Raw genomic sequence first — 21,918 nt, 5'->3', positions numbered from 1 at the left:
AATGACCAATTTAAAGAATATATATCATTTGTGAGACAAAATAATAGAGTGTCAAAATGACACAGGTAATTTTTGTATTTCTGTTTCTACCACTTTCCAGCACGACCTTACCATCCTAAATTTTTTTCATTTATTTGTCACAATTCTGAAGGTTGGAGGCTGATACCAGGTAGCAATCAGAACATATGCTCAAACAGTTACATGGAAATTGCTATGACTGCATTTCTTCTGGAGTTGGTCATGTATTGTCTTTTGAATGTCAATATCTTCATTGCTGATACCTAATTCAGGTCTTCCTCACCCCTTTCACGACCTCAGTATTAGCAGCCTAAATTCTGGAATCTGGGCAGCAATATATCCTGTATGCCATTCTTATTCACGACTATAACTTTGTCCTAACTTATAGAAAAAAAGCTCAGTGTCTCTGCCTTATTATCAAGGTCATGAAGCTTCCTTTCCAAAGTTATCAGCTGCTCTTCTCCACCTGCTCCTTCAATTTGAGCCATTCCAGTGTCATCTTGGCCCTCTACAGATAACCTGCTCATTCTACTTCTGAGATTTACTTATAAATCCAGTTTGACATGGAATGCTCAGTATTCCCATCATACCATACTTAGATAAGTATAATCCATTTTCAGGAACTAGGTCAAATTATATCACCTTACCAAATTAGTCCAGCTGATACAGATGCAAACTTTCTTTTAGAACATTTATTTGCTTTTATCTTTATCCTGTCATCAAGTAATTATTTTTAACCAACTATCAACTCTAAAGTATACAGCCCATAAAAGATAAAAAAATATCTGGACCAATCTGGAGTTACAGTAATTTAAAGAAATTTTGTTCAGTAATTTCTCCTGATTTCTCATGTATAGAATTAAAGACATCAAGTACAAAAACAAGGCTTTACACAGAATTCTGATTCATTATTTCTTATTTAACTTTATTATATGAGATCCTCAATAGATCAACACCTGCCAGAGAAATGTGTCTTTTTAATTTATTTTTAATTTTTGTATTTATTTAGAGACAGAGTCTCACTGAGTTGCTTAGCACCTTGCTATGGCTGAGACTGGCTTTCAACTTGTGATCTTCCTGCCTCAACCTCCTGAGCCTCTGGGATTACAGTCGATTGTCATTGTGCCTTCCCAGAGAAATGTATCTTTGAAAACCTTTGTGAAATTTGAAATGTATCAGCATGTGATATATTGTATTAAATCCAAATGTATTCAAATTTCATACCAATTAAACTAATTTCTGAAAAATTCATATTTACTACTTTTGAGTTAGGATGTACATCCCTATTTTATATATATCTCCATTCTTAGCCATCTATCAATGAAAATTTATATATAGTCACATGTCTACATAGGCCAGGTTATGGTCTTGCATATAGCTATGAGTATCCTTTTGAACGCTTTGACTCATTTTGTAAAGTCAAAGAGAAAAGTTATTGTAATCTCAACTTTTGGTAGACATCATTGATTTTTCTTTGACAAAAAATCTTTGTTTATTCCAGAACACTACACTGTATGCTTCTGTCAACATTCTGAGAATTTTACAGTACAAAACCTTATTGTATTAAGCACAGCACAGTTATTTAGTTCATTTGCAATTCAATTGCTATCCTGTTAAATAGTACCCAAACAAACTTTCCATTGTTTTAAAATTCAGTTATAAGTGACCAAATATTTGTACTAAATAAAGGAGAAAATATCTCCTAAAAAAACTTTAATAAACTACATAATCACATAATAAAATGATACAACATAGAAAAATAAAGAACAGTATGGTGAAAGTGTGAGTAGAGTCTAAAATAATGTTTCATAGATGAGCAAAAAATTTGTAAAAAGTATATATTACAAAACACACAAAATTACTAATACCACATATCAGTAAATTCTAGAAGAATAAGCACATTCTTCATTAGGCTTTACAGAGTATTTTAATGATTTATTTAGTTCCTTATGCTATGGAAATTTTTTTTTCCTTTTGAAAACACTTCCTCCTATTTAAAACCCTTCTTGTTATATTTAAGTCAGAGGGAACTCAGTACTACTCATATCAAGCTAGTTATTCCAGCAAATAAATGAAAACAATGGGTGAGATCACTTTTGCTGCCAAGGAAATGCAAGGTCACTGCCCCAATCAGCAGCCAGACTGCTCAAGGAAGTGCCAGTTCCCATAGGAATGTGCTCTCACATCATCTCAAGCAAGAGAACCAAATGGCATTATCAAATGGGAGATATTAATAAAACTACCAGGAAACGTGAAGGAAGTGGGATGGACCTTATTTAAGAATTGTGTGGGTAATGATTAGGCAGTGATATCTCCAATCTGAGTTCTGGTTAGTTCCAACTCCAATTCCCTTCCTGTGACTTAACATCAAAGATTTAAAATGCTACTCCACCTTCCTTCTGAACAATAGTTCTGTGAAAGAAACCTCATTTAAAAAAATACTCAATACTGTATTGTATATTTAAAAATTTGTAAGATGGTAGATTTTATACTAGATGCTCTTAGCACACAAAATAATTATAATAATGTAATAACAATAAAAGGGTTAGGAGAATATTTAGGATACACTTATGGCTTTGATAGCTTCATGCCTATATTCTTATCCCCAAACTCAGCTAACTGTATAAAGTCATGCATTTTTTAAATATGGGGATACATTCTAAGAAATGCATTATTAGACAATTTCATCCATGTACATTAGAGAATATATTGATAAAAACTTAAATAGTACAGGCTGCTACATACCTAGTGTGTGTAACTATATGTGCCATGATTTTATATGACTGGCAGTGCAGTAGGTTTGTTACACCAGCATTTCTAAAACATATGAGTAATATGTTGCTTTTACAAAGTCACAATAGCTATAGCATCACTAGGTGATAGTGAATTTTCAGCTCCATCATAATCTTATAGGACCACTGTATATGTGGTCTATGTTGACCAAAACATTTTCATGCAGCACATGACTTCACATTAAATATGTATGCCTTTTTATATGTTAATCATTCCTAAACACAATAGTTAAAAATACTTCTGGGAAGTGAGAGGGAGATGAAGACATCCTGGCCAGAGTAAGATAGATAGTTTTACCCTAGAATGTAGGAAGCAACCCTGGTGGTCATTTGGATATTTTTGAATTTGACAGATATTTACAGGTAGACACTGACAATATGAGCCCTTAGTTGCTGCTATCAATGCCAACTAATTGGTACCAATGACTAAACAGCTTGGTGGCTTATGATATAAAAGTAGAAGTGACAGATACCATTAGTAAAGAAGTTTTCATTAACAAAGATTAAATAAACAAGTGTTCAGAATTTACAGTAAATCTGCAATACCAAGAATTGCACATTTTCTACTTTTTACAGAAAATGTATATTTAAATTTTTTTTTTTTTAGTTGAAGTTGGATACAATACATTTATTTTATTTTTATGTGGTCTTGAGGACTGGATCCAGCTTCCCGTACCTGCTAGGTGAGTGCTCTACTGCTGAGTCACAACCCCAGCCCCAGAAAATGTATATTTTAACTATGCAACAGTAATTGTTTAGTGCTAAATAGGCAATGTACTATTGAGACATATTCTAAATGATGACTCATGAACGAAACAAATATAAATCTATATTCTCTTAGTTGGATACTATATACTTTTTGAGAATGTTCTTTTACATGTTTTGGTTATTTTTATAATCTCTTAAATTTTCATTTTACCTCAGCTGATTTACTATTTACTAAAAAACCCAACTTTTAAAACTGAAAACCTTCCTTAAAATTCAATAGTTTAGCATTTTTCTGGGAGCTGATTATGTGCTTGGCATTGCCTTAGTTGGAGACTATATAGGTTAGTATTGTTTCTTTCTTCCATAAAATAATTTAATCTAGCCACTCACCTATTGCTATTCCATAGACTATAACTATATACATATAAGTAGATATGTGTTGGCATATATCTTTGATTCTGAGGAAACTTCCAATAGTTAACAAAATGTAATTTTTAATGATCTGGGACCTGACCTAACGAATGAGCTCTTCAGTTTTTCCAGTACAATAGTACCTGTTTTTTCAAGGAAAGAATATAAATTGAGGGAAAGTACAGAAAGAAATAAAAATGAACTTGGACAATCATGTAGGCGAACAAATCAGAATGGGAGGTAAGCATAAACAAACCATAAGTTTGAAGGAAAAAACATCATAATCAGTGAGGAATATTAAATGAGAATTTTAAAAAAAAGCAAAGCAGAGGTCTTGTTTTATAATATTGGCCACAGCAATTATGCAGTTACTGTGGATTCTAATGCTGGTTTCATGGACAGTATAGCTTTCAGCATTTGTCCTCATGTCCAATTGCTCCAATATTTTGAATTGAAAATATAAACACCCTTTTTCGGAGCATGAACATGTATGAGCTTCCTTTTAACTTATTATAGATAAAGTGCATGCTTTATTTATTTATCACTCCACGATCTCACTCTGTTCCAAATGCAGCACTTTCAGGGAACATGCAAATATTAAGACAGTGGAAGACTTGACACTTCTGCAGTCACTCAGTCTCATTATAAAGGGGGAAAGTAGACCTAAAGCAGACCCAAAGAAACTGTTGACCCTAAAATAGAAATTATCAAGATTATTTTTAAAATAACTTTAAAAAATCTTTAAAATAATTTTCATCAAGATTATTTTTCAAATGTTGAATTATGTACCTATCTTTTGAGAATGAAATTAAGCTTCCTCTTATAAATTACTTGACATGAATCATCTATTCCTCTAGAAATACACAGCAGCATACAGGTCTCCTAGGTATAATAATTGGAGGAGACCTTTTATTGCTCTGTACTTTTCCTTTAGTGAGGGTTGGGGGTGACCTGGGCAAGTTGCTCAAAGTTTCTGGAACTCAACCCCGTCATCTAAAATATAGTAATAACGATGCCCACATTATTCTGTACAAGTGATCTTTTTATTTTTTTTTAAAGTTCAATGTAAAATTTATGTTTTAGGGGCTGGAGGTATAGCTCAGTGGAAGAGCATTTGGCCCTGGGTTCAATTTCAAGTATTACCAAAAAAAAAAGTGAAATAATAAGTAAAAGTTGCAACTTATATAATTGCTAAATGCTAAGTTAGTTCTGTACCTGGCATAGTACTAGATATAGGTTTAATCAATACTTGTTTTCTGATTAAATAACTATAATATGTTAGATGGTAAAGATAAATGAATATGTCCTTCATTGTCTAACATATGAAGAATTCATTTTATTTACCTAATAAATAAATATGTGTATGCTATGGTTTAGATATAAGGTGTTCCCTAAAAGCTCATGTATGAGACAATGTAAGAATTTTCAGAAATGAATAATTAGATTATGAAAGATGTGACCTAAACAGTGGATTAATCCACTGATATGGATAAACTGGGCAGTAACTGTAGGTTGGTAGGATATGACTGGAGGAGGTAGTTTACTGGAGATGTGCCTTTAGGGTTTATGATTTGTTCTTGGTGAGTGGAGCACAGTGCTCTCTCTCTCTCACCACACCCCGACCCCAGACCTGCCCTCTGTTGCTTCCTGGTCACCATATCCTGAGCTGTTTTCCTCCACCATGCCCTTTCACTATGATGTTCTGCCTCACTCAGGCCCAGAGCTATGGAGTCAGCCAATCATGGACTGTAATATCCGGAACCATGAGCCAAAATAAACTTTTCCTTCTCTAAATTGTTCTTGTCAGGTCTTGTAGTCACAGTAACAGAAAAAAAGATGACCAAAACAAGATATATTTATAAAATAAATATGTGTAAAATAAATTAAAAACCCAGTAATAATGTACTTCCTCATGAATAATTTGCATTAAGGTCCTCATTAAAGAGGACCATAAAAATAAGCCAAATATTATTTCCTCATTTCTTTATCTTAAAGTTTTAAATATTTTGAATAATGCATATACTTTTATAATACTGCCTTTTTGTAATTTATAATTTATAATTATAATTTTTATAATTTATAAGTAAATAACCATATATGTACATATGTGTGTGTGTATATAATATACATAGTTATGCTCTATAATAATTGTAGATATTCTAGACCCAGAGGATATGAAGTCCAAACATTTAAACTTGACATCCAAGACACCTTAGATTTCCCAGTTTCTCTTTGATGCTAATTTTTACTCTCTTTAGAACCTGAGGTGTGTACAACATGGAGGCATGATATGCTTGTGAATGGAACCATTAATAATGCAAATCAGCCTCTTCAACTTTATGCACACCTATTTATTTTAGCATCAGCATCATTATCTCCAAGAGGCCATTCCTGATTCTATCAACTTCCTTCCAGGAAGAACTCACTACCTCAGTTGTGATTTGCATGTGCTGTCTTTCTTCTATTGACATGAGAGAATGCCTTTAGTATTTTACTGGTTCTTTTGTGCCATTTTTCCTATAATTAAAAAAAAAAATAGGTCCCTGAAAATTGGGTCTGTGCTTTGTTTTGTTTGGTTTTGTCAATATATTCCAGCACCTAGAATGCCTCAAAGTCTTTAATTTTGTTGAAAAAAAAAAGTAGTTCAATAAATGTATAGTAAATGAACTAATAAGCAATGTAACAATGGCACCAAAGTAATCCTGTGTTTCTGACATGGTCCCCCAGAAGAGCTATTATATATCAGTCCTGGGCAGCAGAAAATGGACTGCAAACTCATTTGGGTTAATTCAGAAGAGTTTAATAGAAGGTTTTGTTTTTGTTTGTTTGTTTGTTTGAAACAAGAGAGTGGCAATGTTAACAGAAATCACCAAGAAATGAGGTAGCACCTTGGGGTTAGCAACCACATGCACATTCCTACTCTAAGGTGATGAAGAAAAGAAAGGAAAAGATTTTGTCAGCACCCAGGAACACCTAGAGCTAAGGAGAAAGCTGCTGGACAGGGGTCATGGTCTTTGTTAGAGGAACTCAGTCACTGCTGAACCATGAACAGACAGGGATAAATTACCCAACTTCTCTGTCTTCCCACCTTCTGCCATACCTATACTGTGGCCATCTCCTACTGGTAGAATCCCACCAGAAATCAGAAAACTAGGGGCCTCACGAATGTTCTGCTCCAAGGTTATCCTCAGGCACAGTGGCAGGAAGAATGAGGCTTGACAGTGGACCTCTAATCTGTTGTAATACACTGCCTGATTGGCTCCATATTTTGAGACAGGTACAAGGTTTCTTTTTTAGCCATCTACAGTCTACATAAGAGCATGGACATACTGAATGACTTTTTTTTTTTTTAAATAATTCTTTAGTCAGGTGTGGTAAAGGGGCAGCAGAGATAAGCTCATAAGAAATCAGAATAAGTATCTGGCAGGCATATCAATACTTTGGATATTAAAGAAAGTTTTAAAATATAAATGCCTGCTATTCATGAATGGGAAGTAGTAATTTTATAAATGGATTCTGAATAACCTAAGAGGAGTCAGTGTTACTTTAAATAGCGGGCAATTTTCTTCCTTTTTTTTTTTTCAGTAAGAGTAGAATTAAATTTGTAATTTCACCAATCCAAAAGTCGTAGTGTGGAAATGGGTTCTCAGGAACCATATATCCACCAAGTACAAAACCTTGCAGGTGCTCTCAAGACCATGGAGAGCTATGTTATTCTATATGCACTGTATGTAAATTTGCCATGATATTTCACTAAAAAATTGATTCATGGAACATGCTAAAAATTAATTAACTTTCTGCCAAGAAAGATACATAGGGTTTTATGATCACAATTTCAGGTATGGTTTTTGTTTGGGTTCATAAGAATCACAGAATATGGAAGGCATTTAGAGATTTTTTTTTTAGCTCTCTCTTCTATCACTGCCCACAGCACTACACGTAGTTTTACAGATGAGGATACTGAGTCCCAGAAAGTTTAAAAGACTTTTTCAACTCTGTGTATCATGAATGCTTAGGTTTCTTATGTAGTACTTATGTTTCCTAATCATCCATTAGTTAAATTCTTCCCATTAATTCAGCCAATTTTCAGACTATTGCAGTGCCAATAGTTTTATACCACAATTCTAGAAAACAATGCTAAAACAGAAACTTGGATCAGTTAACAACTGGTGTTCTAAAGTGAAATAAAAATCAAACAGAAAGAGGTTGAGTGTCTTGAGAAGAAATGTAATTTTCTGATCAACAATTTTTAATTTCGAAGATGAGAAAAGGTGTGTCAAGAATATCGGAGCTAGAAAGAATAATCAGAAAGCCACCTAAGAAGCATCATTCATAACTATCTGAAATGCTCTGGCTGGAATTATATAGGTACTTAAAAGAAAAAAATGAAATTGATAAGGCAAATGAAAAATAATGAGGCATTGTATCAGTATTTCTAGGGGTGGTTAGATTATTTTGTTCTTCATTTTTCACCCCTCCTTATTTGTGCCTGAGTGTTTGCTGTATGCATTTATTTAGAATCTGCATAGACCTCCTGCTTTTGGATTAGCCCACAAAAATCTTTTTTTTTTTTTTTTTTTTTTTTTTTTTTAGAGAGAGTGAGAGAGGAGAGAGAGTGAGAGAATTTTTAATATTTTATTTTATTTTTTTTTTTAAGTTCTCGGCGGACACAACATCTTTGTTGGTATGTGGTGCTGAGGATCGAACCCGGGCCGCACGCATGCCAGGCGAGCGCACTACCGCTTGAGCCACATCCCCAGCCCCACAAAAATCTTTTTTAAGATTCTAATTCTGTTTTGTTCCCTCAGGAATTTACTGAATTTCCCACACTTCTGGGCAGTGTTTCTATTGGACTTGTAATTACAATTAATTGTCTTTGTCAGACAATGTAACAAAATAAAGTGCATTCAAATGGAAGACATTTTCAAGAGTAGTCACTACTCTCCACTAAATGCCTTTGTGTTTGAGCAGATTTCAGACTTTTTCCTAAAACACATTGTGCCTTCTATGTGCATATTCTAGAGGTGAAATGGGACAGCTAAAGCATTGTAGAGGTGAGGATGGCTCGTGGCAACACTTTAAATCAAGGATTATGCTGGCTATGATCTAGAGATAGCTGCCTCCTTTTGCCCATCCTCCACTTCACTTCCAACAGCTTCTCTTAGCCAGAAGACTAGGGAACAATATTTACCTTAATTGTCCAATAGCTACACTTCCGCTGTGAGTCAGTGATGAGGGGCTGGCTCATAAGGAACCTCTTCACATCCTCTGTGGCTCATCCATGCCCCCTCCCTATTGAGATCACCCACTAGAAAGATCTTGGATAGGGTTCACCATTTCATGCTTTCATATTCTAGGTCCTGCTTGCCCATCCATCCTGTAGATTTCAGGGTTTTTCCTGAAGGAGGATCCTCATTTATCATAAAGACACTCCATTTCCTTTTTTCTCCACTCATTTCTCCATTTTTCTCCTCCTCCTTTTTTTTTTTTCTTTGCGCAGTAGATGTTTATCTCCTTATTGGTGTTTCTGGCTGATTTCAACGTAGAAGAGGGGCATAAAACTTCATTTATTCCCTCATGTTTAATCACAAACTTCATTTGGTAATACCTATATGATACTCCACATATGGAAGATCCATGATTTAACTAGTCATTTATTGATAAAATTCAGGCTGTCTTTCTATAATAACATGTTGCAATGAGAGTTGTACATATATTTGTATATTTAGATATATATTTTAGAAGAAATTCCTAGGAGAGGAATCACTGCCAAAGGAAATACACAAAATTGATTTATATCAGATTATCCATCAGGCCATTATTTTAACTTCTTCTAAGTGGAATTTGGGGCCTGTGCAAGTTTAATGCACGAATGAAAGTCTTCCTTAATTTCTGGAAAGTCTTTTGTTAATAAGTTTTGTCTTGTCCTAATTTTTCTATTTCCAAGCACACCAGATTTTTTTACAATAATCTTCAAGGTATTTTTATGATAATCTTCAACATGCAGTTATTCTTTAAGATAGTTTACTTTGTGTTCTCAAAGTATTCTTCATACCACTAGTTTTCTGTGTTTTTTGTTTGTTTGTTTGTTTCTTGTGTGAATTTCATTTCTGTCCTTATTTTATAATTCTTCTCTATTTCTTTCCTCAGTTCTACAAAATTATTTTAAGTTCTTTCTATTTTCTTTTTTTTTATTGGTTGTTCACAACATTACAAAGCTCTTGACATATCATATTTCATACATTAGATGGAAGTGGGTTATGAACCCCCAATTTTACCCCAAATGCAGATTGCAGAATCACGTCGGTTACACATCCACAATTTTACATAATGCCCTATTAGTAATTGTTGTATTCTGCTACCTTTCCTATTCCCTACTATCCCCCCTCCCCTCCCCTCCCATCTTCTCTCTCTACCCCATCTACTGTAATTCATTTCTCTCCTTGTTTATTTTCCCATTCCCCTCACAACCTCTTATATGTAATTTTGTATAGCAATGAGGGTCTCCCTTCATTTCCATGCAATTTCCCTTTTCTCTCCCTTTCCCTCCCATCTCATGTCTCTGTTTAATGTTAATCTTTTCTTCCTGCTCTTCCTCCCTGCTCTGTTCATAGTTGCTCTCATTATATCAAAGAAGACATTTGGTATTTGTTTTTTAGGGATTGGCTAGCTTCACTAAGCATAATCTGCTCTAGTGCCATCCATTTCCCTGCAAATTCTATGATTTGGTCATTTTTTATTGCTGCATAGTACTCCATTGTGTATAGATGCCACATTTTTTTTTTTATCCATTCATCTATTGAAGGGCATCTGGGTTGGTTCCACAGTCTAGCTATTGTGAATTGTGCTGCTATGAACATCCATGTGGCAGTATCCCTGTAGCATGCTCTTTTAAGGTCTTCAGGGAATAGTCCGAGAAGGGCAATAGCAGGGTCAAATGGTGGTTCCATTCCCAGCTTTCCCAGGAATCTCCAAACTGCTTTCCAAATTGGCCACACCAATTTGCAGTCCCACCAGCAATGTACAAGTGTACCCTTTTCTCCACATCCTCGCCAGCACTTGTTGTTGTTTGACTTCATAGTGGCTGCCAATCTTACTGGAGTGAGATGGTATCTTAGGGTGGTTTTGATTTGCATTTCTCTGACTGCTAGAGATGGTGAGCATTTTTTCATGTACTTGTTGATTGATTGTATGTCCTCCTCTGAGAAGTGTCTGTTCAGGTCCTTGGCTCATTTGTTGATTGGGTTATTTGTTATCTTATTGTCTAATTTTTTGAGTTCTTTGTATACTCTGGATATTAGGGCTCTATCTGAAGTGTGAGGCGTAAAAATTTGTTCCCAGGATGTAGGCTCCCTATTTACCTCTCTTATTGTTTCTCTTGCTGAGAAAAAACTTTTTAGTTTAAGTAAGTCCCATTTGTTGATTCTTGTTATTAACTCTTGTGCTATGGGTGTCCTATTAAGGAATTTGGAGCCCGACCCCACAATATGTAGATTGGAGCCAACTTTTTCTTCTATCAGATGCAGAGTCTCTGATTTGATATCAAGCTCCTTGATCCATTTTGAGTTAACTTTTGTGCATGGCGAGAGAAAGGGATTCAGTTTCATTTTGTTGCATATGGATTTCCAGTTTTCCCAACACCATTTGTTGAAGATGCTATCCTTCCTCCATTGCATGCTTTTAGACCCTTTATCAAATATAAGATAGTTGTAACTTTGTGGATTAGTCTCTGTGTCCTCTATTCTATTCCATTGGTCCACCCGCCTGTTTTGGTACCAGTACCATGCTGTTTTTGTCACTATTGCTCTGTAATATAGTTTGAAATCTGGTATCGCTATACCTCCTGATTCACACTTCCTGTTTAGAATTGCTTTTGCTATTCTGGGTCTTTTATTTTTCCATATGAATTTCATGATTGATTTATCTATTTCTACAAGAAATGCCATTGGGATTTTGATTGGCATTGAATTAAACCTATAGCGAACTTTTGGTAATATCGCCATTTTGATGATATTAGTTCTGCCTATCCATGAACAGGGTATATTTTTCCATCTTCTTATCTTCTGGTTTTTTTTTTTTTTTTTTTTGTGTGTGTGTGTGTGTGTGTGTGTGTGGTGCTAGGGAGTGAACCCAGGACCTCACTCCTACTAGTCAAGTGCTGTGCCTCTGAGTTACTTCCCCAGACCTTTATCTCTGTTTGAATAAAGGGTAGTGATTCAGAGTGGGCTTTCTAGCTCAGTCTCAAATCTTTCTGCTTTGGGCTCAGAAAACCACATTTCACCTAATGTCTTTGGTTTCCCAGAGAAATGCGTAATACACTTTCATATTAACTCTTGGCCTAGGTAAGGCTCCAGTAAAGCCTTTGGTTCTCAAGCCTTTGAGATTCAGAATTCTCTTCCATTCCTTGTGGAAATGTTAAACCCTCAGTCTGCAAGCTGCTAGTCTTCAGTTGGTAATGATTCATGGTGGGCTTTCTAGCTCAGTCCTGCCTACCCAACATTCTGTTCATAATCAGACTCAAGGGTGTTTCAGCAGCCCCTTTCCCTGCCCCATTAAGGAGGTGGCACTGACTTGATTTTGAATGTTCACAAAAGTGGCAAGACATAAAGCCCCCCTAAGTTTCTTCCCTCAGTTAGATCTCATTTTACCATACTGCCAAATCTTCTGTATCAATTGTGGCTTGTTACTGTGACTGTTTCCTATTGTCATAAAAGAATGGGCTTTCATTTGCACTTTTTATTCTTACAGATTTCAGTCTGTTTGAAAGCAGGAAATAGGGCAGATTTATCTTCTTCAGTTTGGGCATTTTAGCAGCAATTCTGTATTTACTTATGACAGCTTCCCCAAGATCCTTAGGTTTATCTGGCTAAATTCATTTAGTTATTATAAGAGGACATTTTAAACCTTGTTGAATGACTTTTTTTTATCCTCTTACATGATAAAAGTGTTTCTGAATGTGATGGACTGTCAAATGCTTTAATTATTAAATCCTTGACTTGTGGTCCTGTGCTTTAGTGACACTACTGTTTTACTCTTCACTTTATTGGCTTCATGATATTTTACTGTAATTTTGAGTAAAATATGGGCCCAAATGCCTGGTTTTTGTCACCTTTTCAGTAGGGCTTTAACTTTCTTGATCATACATGATAATTCATAATAAAGAAAAATTGTAATAATCAATTTAATTGTTTAACATAAAGTTTAATTCATACCCTAGTATGTCAAGAACATATGTAACTATCATTTTAGTGTTATAGTTTCATACAATATTTCTAATAAGTTGTAAGCTCCTGACAAATAATTTGCACATGTTTAAGTTTATTTGCTTAATTCAAACAACTGGGTGGGAATATTAGGCTCTATGCAATAGTAGCTAACTATCCTAATTACACTTTTAATTGAGTAGTCAACATTAGATTACATGTCTACAGCATGCTAACTCAGTGGCAGCAGGAGACAACTCAAGTTGCCTTGGAGGCTCATTCCATTACTTGACAGGAGCCAAGTAACTAATATAACTGTAATAACCCCAGGAAAAAAAATCAGAAAAATCTCTGGAATAAAAATAGAAAAGAGCAAAACAAGGCTTGCACGGAAAATGCCCATGACACACACACACACACACACACACACACACACACACACACACCTTCAAGGGTTTGTGAGAACCTGGAGAATGAAGGCAGGAAAAACAGCCACTAGCAAGGCCAGGGCAGTGGAATGAGGACACCAAATGGAGAAAGAGCAAAGTATTAAGAAGCACAACTGTATGAATACAAAAAAGGCAAATGTCCTAAAAGGAGCAGCTAGAACCAGGCTATTATGAGAAAGAGTTTGATCTTAGATTAACCCATTTGTTTTATTTACTCATTTATTTAAACTAAATCCTCTTCCAAAAAGGATTTCCTCCATATTTCAAAATCCATACATAGCAAAATCACTAAGGCAAGAATGGGTAAAGGAAAAATACTGAGGGTGAGAGAAATGATAAAGCTAGTGGGAAAGGCTGGTAAACAACATAACATGCCACACAATCCTCTTTAACTTCCCAACAGCCAGAGTAAACAGGAAAATGTGATCTGTTTCCAGGGGACATGAGAGAAACAATCCAGCTGCTCACCAGAAGCATATGGGTTGAGACTTCAGTGAAATTTATCTTATGCTTTTAATCAAGAGAACAGACTGTGTGATAAAGTAGATGACACTCTCAATGTCATTTTTACAATAAATATGATATAAAATTCTGAGTAATGGTACTATAATTTCTTCAGTTCAGTCCAAATCATAACTTCATAAATATTTCAGTAAAAGCAATTATGCAAATGATCCAGATATGCCACTCCCAGATGGTCTGGTTTATCCAAGAGCAAAATTGAGAATGTCCAGAGAACATCATATCCTTTAGATAATCCTCAATGAATCTTATTTTCACAGCAAATAAATCATAAATGAGGTAGTCTTTCATAATCTACTCATTATGTACCCAAAGATAATTTGCCAAATAATTTCCACCTAAGAAACACAGCCAATTAATTATGTTTTCTAAGCTAGGCCACTCATGATTAAACACCTTTTACTTACCTTATTTCCTGCTGATTCCTGTTTTCTTCTCTGGAGAGAGTTACCCCATTTTATAAAATGTGCAAGAAAATTATACTTAGGTATAGCTCCCTAGGTCATTGTTAAGAGCAGATTTTGTTTATAGGGTAATTTTGAAAATGCTATAAACTTGAAGAGATTATAAGTGTGCCTTATTCTATTAACACACCAAAATAAGTATCTAAATTTAAAATCCCTATACTCCAGTCTTTATGTAAATTTGTTTTCTTTGATCATAGAGAGAAACAGCACTATTGACCTAAGCAGTGTCTTCTCATGGAGAGTTGCTCATGTGCTAGACTTTTGAAAGGAAAGTTTGAATGCACTCAAGCAGTTTAGGACCTTTAACATGAGCAAAATAGAAACGTGGAGAATCCCACAGAAACAGATCAAAAGCCTTAAGCTTAGGGGTCGCTCACACTTGGTTGTGCAGGTGTGTATAGGTGTGTATTCCAGAAGTTAGTTTTAAACAGTGGTCTTGACAGATAGACACGTGTGGTTAACAATAATAGAATGTTACCTCAAATCAGCAGTCTTCCCCGTCTTGTTGGTGCACATGACCTCCCTGGTCTGATATCCAATCTGAATGTCCCAGTACTTGTTCTCTTGTCGGTTCTGTCTGTTCCTATTTCTCTTTTTCTTGATAAGTTCCCGGGCCTCTGGATCCTTGACTCCTTTGCCTCGGTCCTTTTCCCGATCTTTATTCTTTCCGCGTCTCCTGGCCTGTCTCACTTGCCTGGAGTGTGGCATGGAGCACGAGCTCCAGGGCCCCACCTGCAAGCTGTACATGCTCTCCTCCGTCTCGCAGGGGCTGGACTGGCACACCTGGAATTCGGTCAGGTTTGGACAGCCAGAGCCTCCAAACTGCGGGGGCGCCACAACATGCCGCGTCCGATGCTGGAGTCCGCTTCCACAGGTTTTGGAGCACTCGGACCACGGGGAGAACTCAGACACGATGCAATCTTGCTGGCAAGGAATGAGGCAAGCCTGTTCCAGGAGAGGCTTGGGCTCGAAGTACTCACAGATGATGTCCTCGGCAGGCATGTCTTTGTCTTTCTGGATGCACGTTATCTCTCTCACCTGAATACCTTCGTCTCCCTTGATACACTCCAGGGGTTTCTCTAGGCTTTTTGAAATCACTGGCTGACACTGATTCCAGGGTCCCAGCCTCCAGTCGTACAACTCTTTGTGCCAGTCACACACTTTGAAACAGTTTTGCTGATTACTGGGTCTTCCAGCCTGCTTACAGTTGCTATGCAACGTCGTCCAGCCCTCCACGTGAGCACACCACACAGCCCTGGTTTGGATGCCTCCTGGACCACATTCGTCTCCCATGCATCGGCCCCATGGACCTAAAAAAAACAACGCAGGAGTTAACAGTGCCACTAAAAGAAAGTCACTTCACGTTCCAGACAGATTCCTCAAGACCTAGTACATTAACTTCCCTGAAGTGTAATGAAGTAGGTCTCTATAGGAACCTGTCAGAAAGGAATAATCTCTACCAAGTATTTTTACAAAAGGGAACTGTGTCACGGTGCCTATATAAGGTAACTGCTGGGGCAATTTTACTTTGGGTCCTTTTGGGATTACTGAAAGTTTGCTTTTATTCATTTCCTTCACTTTAGGTAGTTAGAAATCCTGGCTCATAAAGGACATCAGAAATTAGTCACAGCGAAAACCTATTACTCCTGCTTCACAACCATCAAATCCATTCTAGTAACTGGCAAAGAAAATGGCCCCTGGTGAAAGCCTGCTTCTCCAGCAGACTTTACTTTTCTTGGGCAATTAACTACTTTGTAGAACATACTCTCTTTCACCTAATTTTTTATTGTTATGGCTGTGACTGCAAGGGTCTAATAGTTGTGTACTGTGCCTGCTGACAAAATTTAAAGTGTTGCCTTTCTGGTCACCAAAGCTGAGAATTGAAAAAAAATCCTCATTTAATCACATTCAGGGTTTAAATTTAAAAAAAAAAAATCAAATGTTCTCACTTCTCTAGTCAAGTATAGACATGAATAAGGAAGTTTAAATTCAACTGAAAGACCTTCTTCAATTTTCTGGATGTTTTGTTAAGGGGTAATTAGGGGTTTTATATATTCATTTTCTAAATATGAACTATTTGGTATTATAGAGTTATTTTTAGGGAATACTTAAGTCCATGCCTTTAATATGACATATTAGATTTGTACCTTAGAATCCTTCTTAGAAAAGAGAGAGAGAGAGAGCTTGTATTTTTAATACTATTTCTTTTTCTAAGGTAAATAATAAGATTTTCAAAGCTTTAGCAGACAAATTCCAATTTATGAAATTAGAACTACATTTGAAAAATGTAAAGATCATATTCCTTCCATGAACTTGAGAAATTCTTTGATGACCCTCAACTGTCTTCAACAGGTTGTGAGGGAAGGTAAGGGCCAGGTGAGGGCTCTAGGGTCCTCCGTCCACACATGCACACTGCTTCCTCCTTCCTCATTATTGCTTCTATAAAAAAAGCTCTATTTTACTATTATTTTATTCATGTGGAGATTATGTATTAGACTATGTCTGCAAGAAGCTTCTGCAGCTAAAGAGTGAAAACCTTTAAAGTAGGTCAATGGATTCATTCTACTGATGGGAATAACAAGAGAAAGGAGGGGCAAGTGATTTGCCAAGTTTACATCTTGAATGAATAACACAATCATTCTAGATTTTTCTATCCAGTTCTTCTGACTTTTAGTCACAAGATATAACCTGGATTTTAGAGATTAAGGTTCAGACAGCTTCTCCTATACAAAACAATTATTAGCCTACACAGAATGAAATATGAAAAATATGCTCACCAAATTTAATTAAAACAGTTAATTTTGTTTACCAAGAAAAAGGTTTAAAATTTTATTTTTTTTTCTTCCTTACAAACAGCATAATCAAGTTGTAAGTGGAAAAGAGGCTTACTATAAATACTGTAACTAACATTGTAACTGATAATTTCTACATTGAAAATAAATATGTTATACTTTATTTGTAATACCTGCATTGTTTCTTTATAAAGTTCTATGCAAAGAGCCATCAAGGACTTATAATGTATAAGGAAACAGTCTTCCCGGAGTATTAATTTGAAGACTTTAAAACTTAAAAACCTAATGTATAGACTGGCTGTAGCTCAGTGGTTTCTTCCACACAGAATGTACAACCAATGGATGTTTTACATTTGTCATTATACAATACTAAATGATGTTTTAATCCTACTTTTAACTTCCCAAAGAAAAAATATATATTCACAATTCTGGTGATGTTTTCTTAGAGACTGACCAAGTATTCAATTTGGTAATCACAAAACCTAAGACACTTTTTAATAAAAAAAAATAGGAGTATGTATAAAACTTTAGAATTATTTTACACATCATGACATTTATTTTCTTTTCCCATTGTACCTAAATAAAATAGAAATCCATATTTTTCACCTTGAAGACAGCAAATAAATCTATCTGTATATTAGACTCTCAAGAGCAAATTACATGCCATTAGGTTTGAGATTCAAAAGATAAGTGTCTTGTACATATTCAGAATTCACCAACAGAATTCAAGAAAATTTCTTGATACATTAATGTTTTCTATCCTGAACATTAATTATGAAATTATACTGATTAATCAGATTGGATCTACTAGAAGTTACTCTTTTATCCTTGAAATAAAATCAAAATATTTTATATCAAACTTATAAAACTGGCACTCAAAAATACTCAACTTATATGTTTACTTTGGCTGAACTATTAAACTAATTAATGAAAATTAATATTTTATTATATTTCTATAATTGTGATTTGACTTCACGTCTGTGGGTATTGCTGTTTAAGGAAAACACACATACCTCAAATGTTTGTTTTTCCTTATACTATGAAACAGAACTAAACAACACTATCTAATTCTTAAATTTGAAAATTACCCTAGACAAGATATAAAATGATTGAAGTTTTACATTCATAAATCAAATTGTAGCAAAACTCTGGGCTTTTAATTTACTTCTAAAATAAATGTGAAGTTGTTTACCTCAAAAATGATGGATGGTTCATGAACCTTAAAAAGGGAGAAATCTCTTCTCACACACTTTCAGAGTACCCTGTATATTTCACACATTGTGCTTATCATAATTTCAAGAGTTTGTGGAATAATTGTCCCTTGAGGACAGGCCTTTGTCTTGTACATACCATATACCTAGAACAGGTTCAATAATATGTACTGAATAAATGAATAAAATCAGAAACAAAATCAAGAAAATAATTCCAGTTAATTTATGGTACAACATACAGATGCTTGTTTCACAGGTGTGTGAAGATAAAGACAAAACATGCTTTTCTCTTAAGCCAGTCAAAATTATCTCTCATTACTAAGACTTTTGGTTTTTATGCACTTACTGAGTAAATAAGAAGATGTCAGTAACATATTTTATTAATTTTAAAAACAGATATATATTAAATTACAATCAGAACCCACAGTATAATCTTTTAGAACTTCAATTTTTCATGTTAACTTTGTAAAATATTATATAATGCAAATATTTATATCTCAACATGTTATATATATTTATGATTATATATAAATTATATATAATTTGGGGCTGTAACTAAATGTAAATACACAAGATTTTGACATTACTTTGAGGGATAATCTTAGAATATCGTAGGTATAAATTGTATTTGTTCTTACTAAATATTCTTTGCCTTTTGAGATATTTATAAAGCACCTTTTCAGAAATAATGTTTGACTACAATATGAAAATAAAGTATTTTATTTCTTCTCAAAATGTGTAAATGCCTTTGAAAATAAGAATAATGGTATCTTATTTATGAAGCCATAAATAAAATGTTCTTTTTCTACTTTATAAAGAACAAAAATGTACTTCCTTAAAGGTGCAGGGAATATGTTTTTGTTCTTTAGGAAAAGTAAAATTTTTCTACTATAGTCATCTCTTTGAACATCAACTTTTGTTTCTTTTTTTTTTAATAATGTTGACACTACTACAGAAATTGTTCATCTATGATAATAGTTTTCTGAAAAGTTAATTTTAAAAATTACTAGCTGACATATAGAAATATGGATGGGAGTTTTCTCAAAAGTAAAATTTATTCATTAGAAAAGTAAGATAATTCCAGGCTAGTGGCACATGCCTATAATCCCAATGGCTCAGGATGCTGAGATAGGAGGATGACAAGTTCGAAGCCAGCCTCAGCAATGAAGAAGCGCTGAGCAACTCAGTGAGGCCCTGTCTCTAAATAAAATACAAAATAGGGCTGGGGATGTGGCTCAGTGGTCGAGTACCCCTGAGTTCAATCCCTGGTACAAAAATAAAAAGTAAGATAATTCTTAATTTGATGTTGCTCATTAGAAATAAGGAATATCACATGTGTATATACATCCTTTTACATGTTATATTTATACAAACTTCACACTTTCACTAATAAAATGGAACAATTAGTTACATTCCATTGTTTCATTGCATCTTTTTAATTTCCTGGCTTACATTTGGATGAATTTTATCAATTACTCTGTTCAAAAAAGAGAGAATTGAGTTTGCAGATTTTAATATTATAGGCATTACATGGTTTATGTCAAATACCAGCAGGAACAAAGAGATTGAGTTCAAGAAAACCTTTAGACTATCTTACACTGATAATAAGTAAGAATTTCTGAAGTTTACTTAGGTAACAAGGAAGAGCTTACATTATAAATACAAAAACATTTCAATTCCCATTGCAATAAGATTATCACAGATTCTTATTAAGCAGCTGCTCACAGATAACACTGTTGGGTTTATTTTATTCAAAGTCTATTTACATTGAGAACCAGAAGATAGTGTATCCCAAGGAAACTCCACAGAGATCTATAAAAACACCTACTGATGCAAAAATAAAAGAATAAAATGCATGGAGGCACCAGTGAAAGCAGAAGTGGCAATATAATCATGACAGAACCTAAAAAGAACTCATACACCTTGCAGCCTTTAACGGCTGTCTTATCTTTTCATTGCACCTTGGGTATTGCACGTGTGTGCAATTAACTATCTCTTAAAAGATCAGATCTCTCTCATAGTACTCCTGATGGACGGCAGTCTACTTCTGCTCTCCAAGCAGTCTTGAAATAATCACACATTGAATAGGAAGAAGGCCACATCAAAAATTGTTCTTGACAACTAAGAATTGTTAAACCAATTAGTTAACATGTTTCAAGGTGCACAAATGCTTTAAAACAAATTTGAAAACACAATACTTAAACTACTAGAGAAAACACAACGTCTCCTACCAAGTACAAGAGTGTAATATTTAATATCAAGTGTCTCTGCATAAATATTGAAATTTAGCCCCACAATCTAATATTAAGAATGAGAGGGAGTGTTAATGAAAAAATGGTAAGGGAGATTGCTTTTAAACAAGAACAGTAAGAATTTCTACTGGTTTAAAACTTGCTTCCTTTATTGTTCATGTTCATGATTATTTAAAGAGAGCTTGGCATCTAATTGAACAAAAACAAAGGATAGGCAGCTTTCGCCTTAAGGGATTGGATAATGGCCCTTATGCATGGAAATGTATTCCTGTGTACAGATTTTAAGATTGTGTTTAGTCAGTATCATGCAAAATGTTTCTAGGATGTGGGTCAATAAATATGTGTGGAACACTTAGCTTGACAGATTTTATGTAAATCTAGAGAGAAACATTGGATGTCTTATTCAACTAATAGGGAGCTAAACAACTGCTTACATACCCCAAATATTTATGTAAGTGATAGACTAACAACACAAATATTTTCAGTTGCAATCAATGTAAGATTATGCAAAGCTGTGACAAAACGTTAAATGAATGCTACTTGGCTCATTTTCCATGGGTTACAACTTTAAATGTGATTCTTCGCTAACTTCTCACAAACATCGATAAAATAATGAAATTATTGTTATTCCTGCTAAAAAGGATTCTATAACATGTCTATTCTCTTCATGTCATTCAGAACTCTCTCTGTATTTCAGTCTACAAAGGACTGCCTTTTAAATTTAAAACTAGTATTTCCCCCACCATATTCAATACTGACTTCTTCTAAGACTGTTTTTTTATATGTCAAGGGCATGAGAACAATAAAAGGTCGAGCCTTATAAAAGATAAACACTATAAAAGAAGCACGAGAAAATTATGCAAACTACTTTCTGTCCTTGTTTGCTATAAAACTCTCAAATGAGCCAGTTTCTTGTTTGACTAAATATGTTTGCATCCTTCAAATAAGATAATGTGTTTTCTCCTTCTGGATTTGATTGTGGAACAGCATGTCCTACTTTACCAGCAGGATCTAGGAGAACACAAACAGCTTAGTGATATACTAAACTATTTCTTGCATGCCATAGGATCATGTTTTAAAATTTATATTTAAC

The 21,918-nt window shown here is 34.7% G+C and overlaps 2 protein-coding genes across 3 annotated transcripts in view; one reads left to right on the top strand and one right to left on the bottom strand.

Moving 5' to 3' along the window:
- PHF14 (PHD finger protein 14) overlaps nt 1–8,688 on the top strand; it is a 604,994-nt gene extending 596,306 nt beyond the window's left edge. For both annotated transcript variants that reach the window (XM_081283666.1, XM_081283662.1), the window contains one exon: nt 8,587–8,688. In XM_081283666.1, coding sequence (XP_081139792.1) covers nt 8,587–8,676 — 90 coding nt within the window. In that variant the 3' untranslated portion in view covers nt 8,677–8,688. The remainder of the gene's footprint in view (nt 1–8,586) is intronic.
- THSD7A (thrombospondin type 1 domain containing 7A) overlaps nt 1–21,918 on the bottom strand; it is a 394,233-nt gene that overhangs the window by 217,810 nt on the left and 154,505 nt on the right. The window contains exon 2 of the mRNA XM_081283672.1: nt 15,049–15,880. Within this exon, the coding sequence (XP_081139798.1) occupies nt 15,049–15,880 (832 nt within the window). The remainder of the gene's footprint in view (nt 1–15,048; nt 15,881–21,918) is intronic.

Source organism: Spermophilus citellus (assembly GCF_964194105.1).
Source record: "Spermophilus citellus genome assembly, chromosome: 3".
In the NCBI taxonomy this organism is placed as follows: Eukaryota; Metazoa; Chordata; class Mammalia; order Rodentia; family Sciuridae; genus Spermophilus; species Spermophilus citellus.
This window is presented reverse-complemented; position numbering and strand designations above follow the sequence as displayed.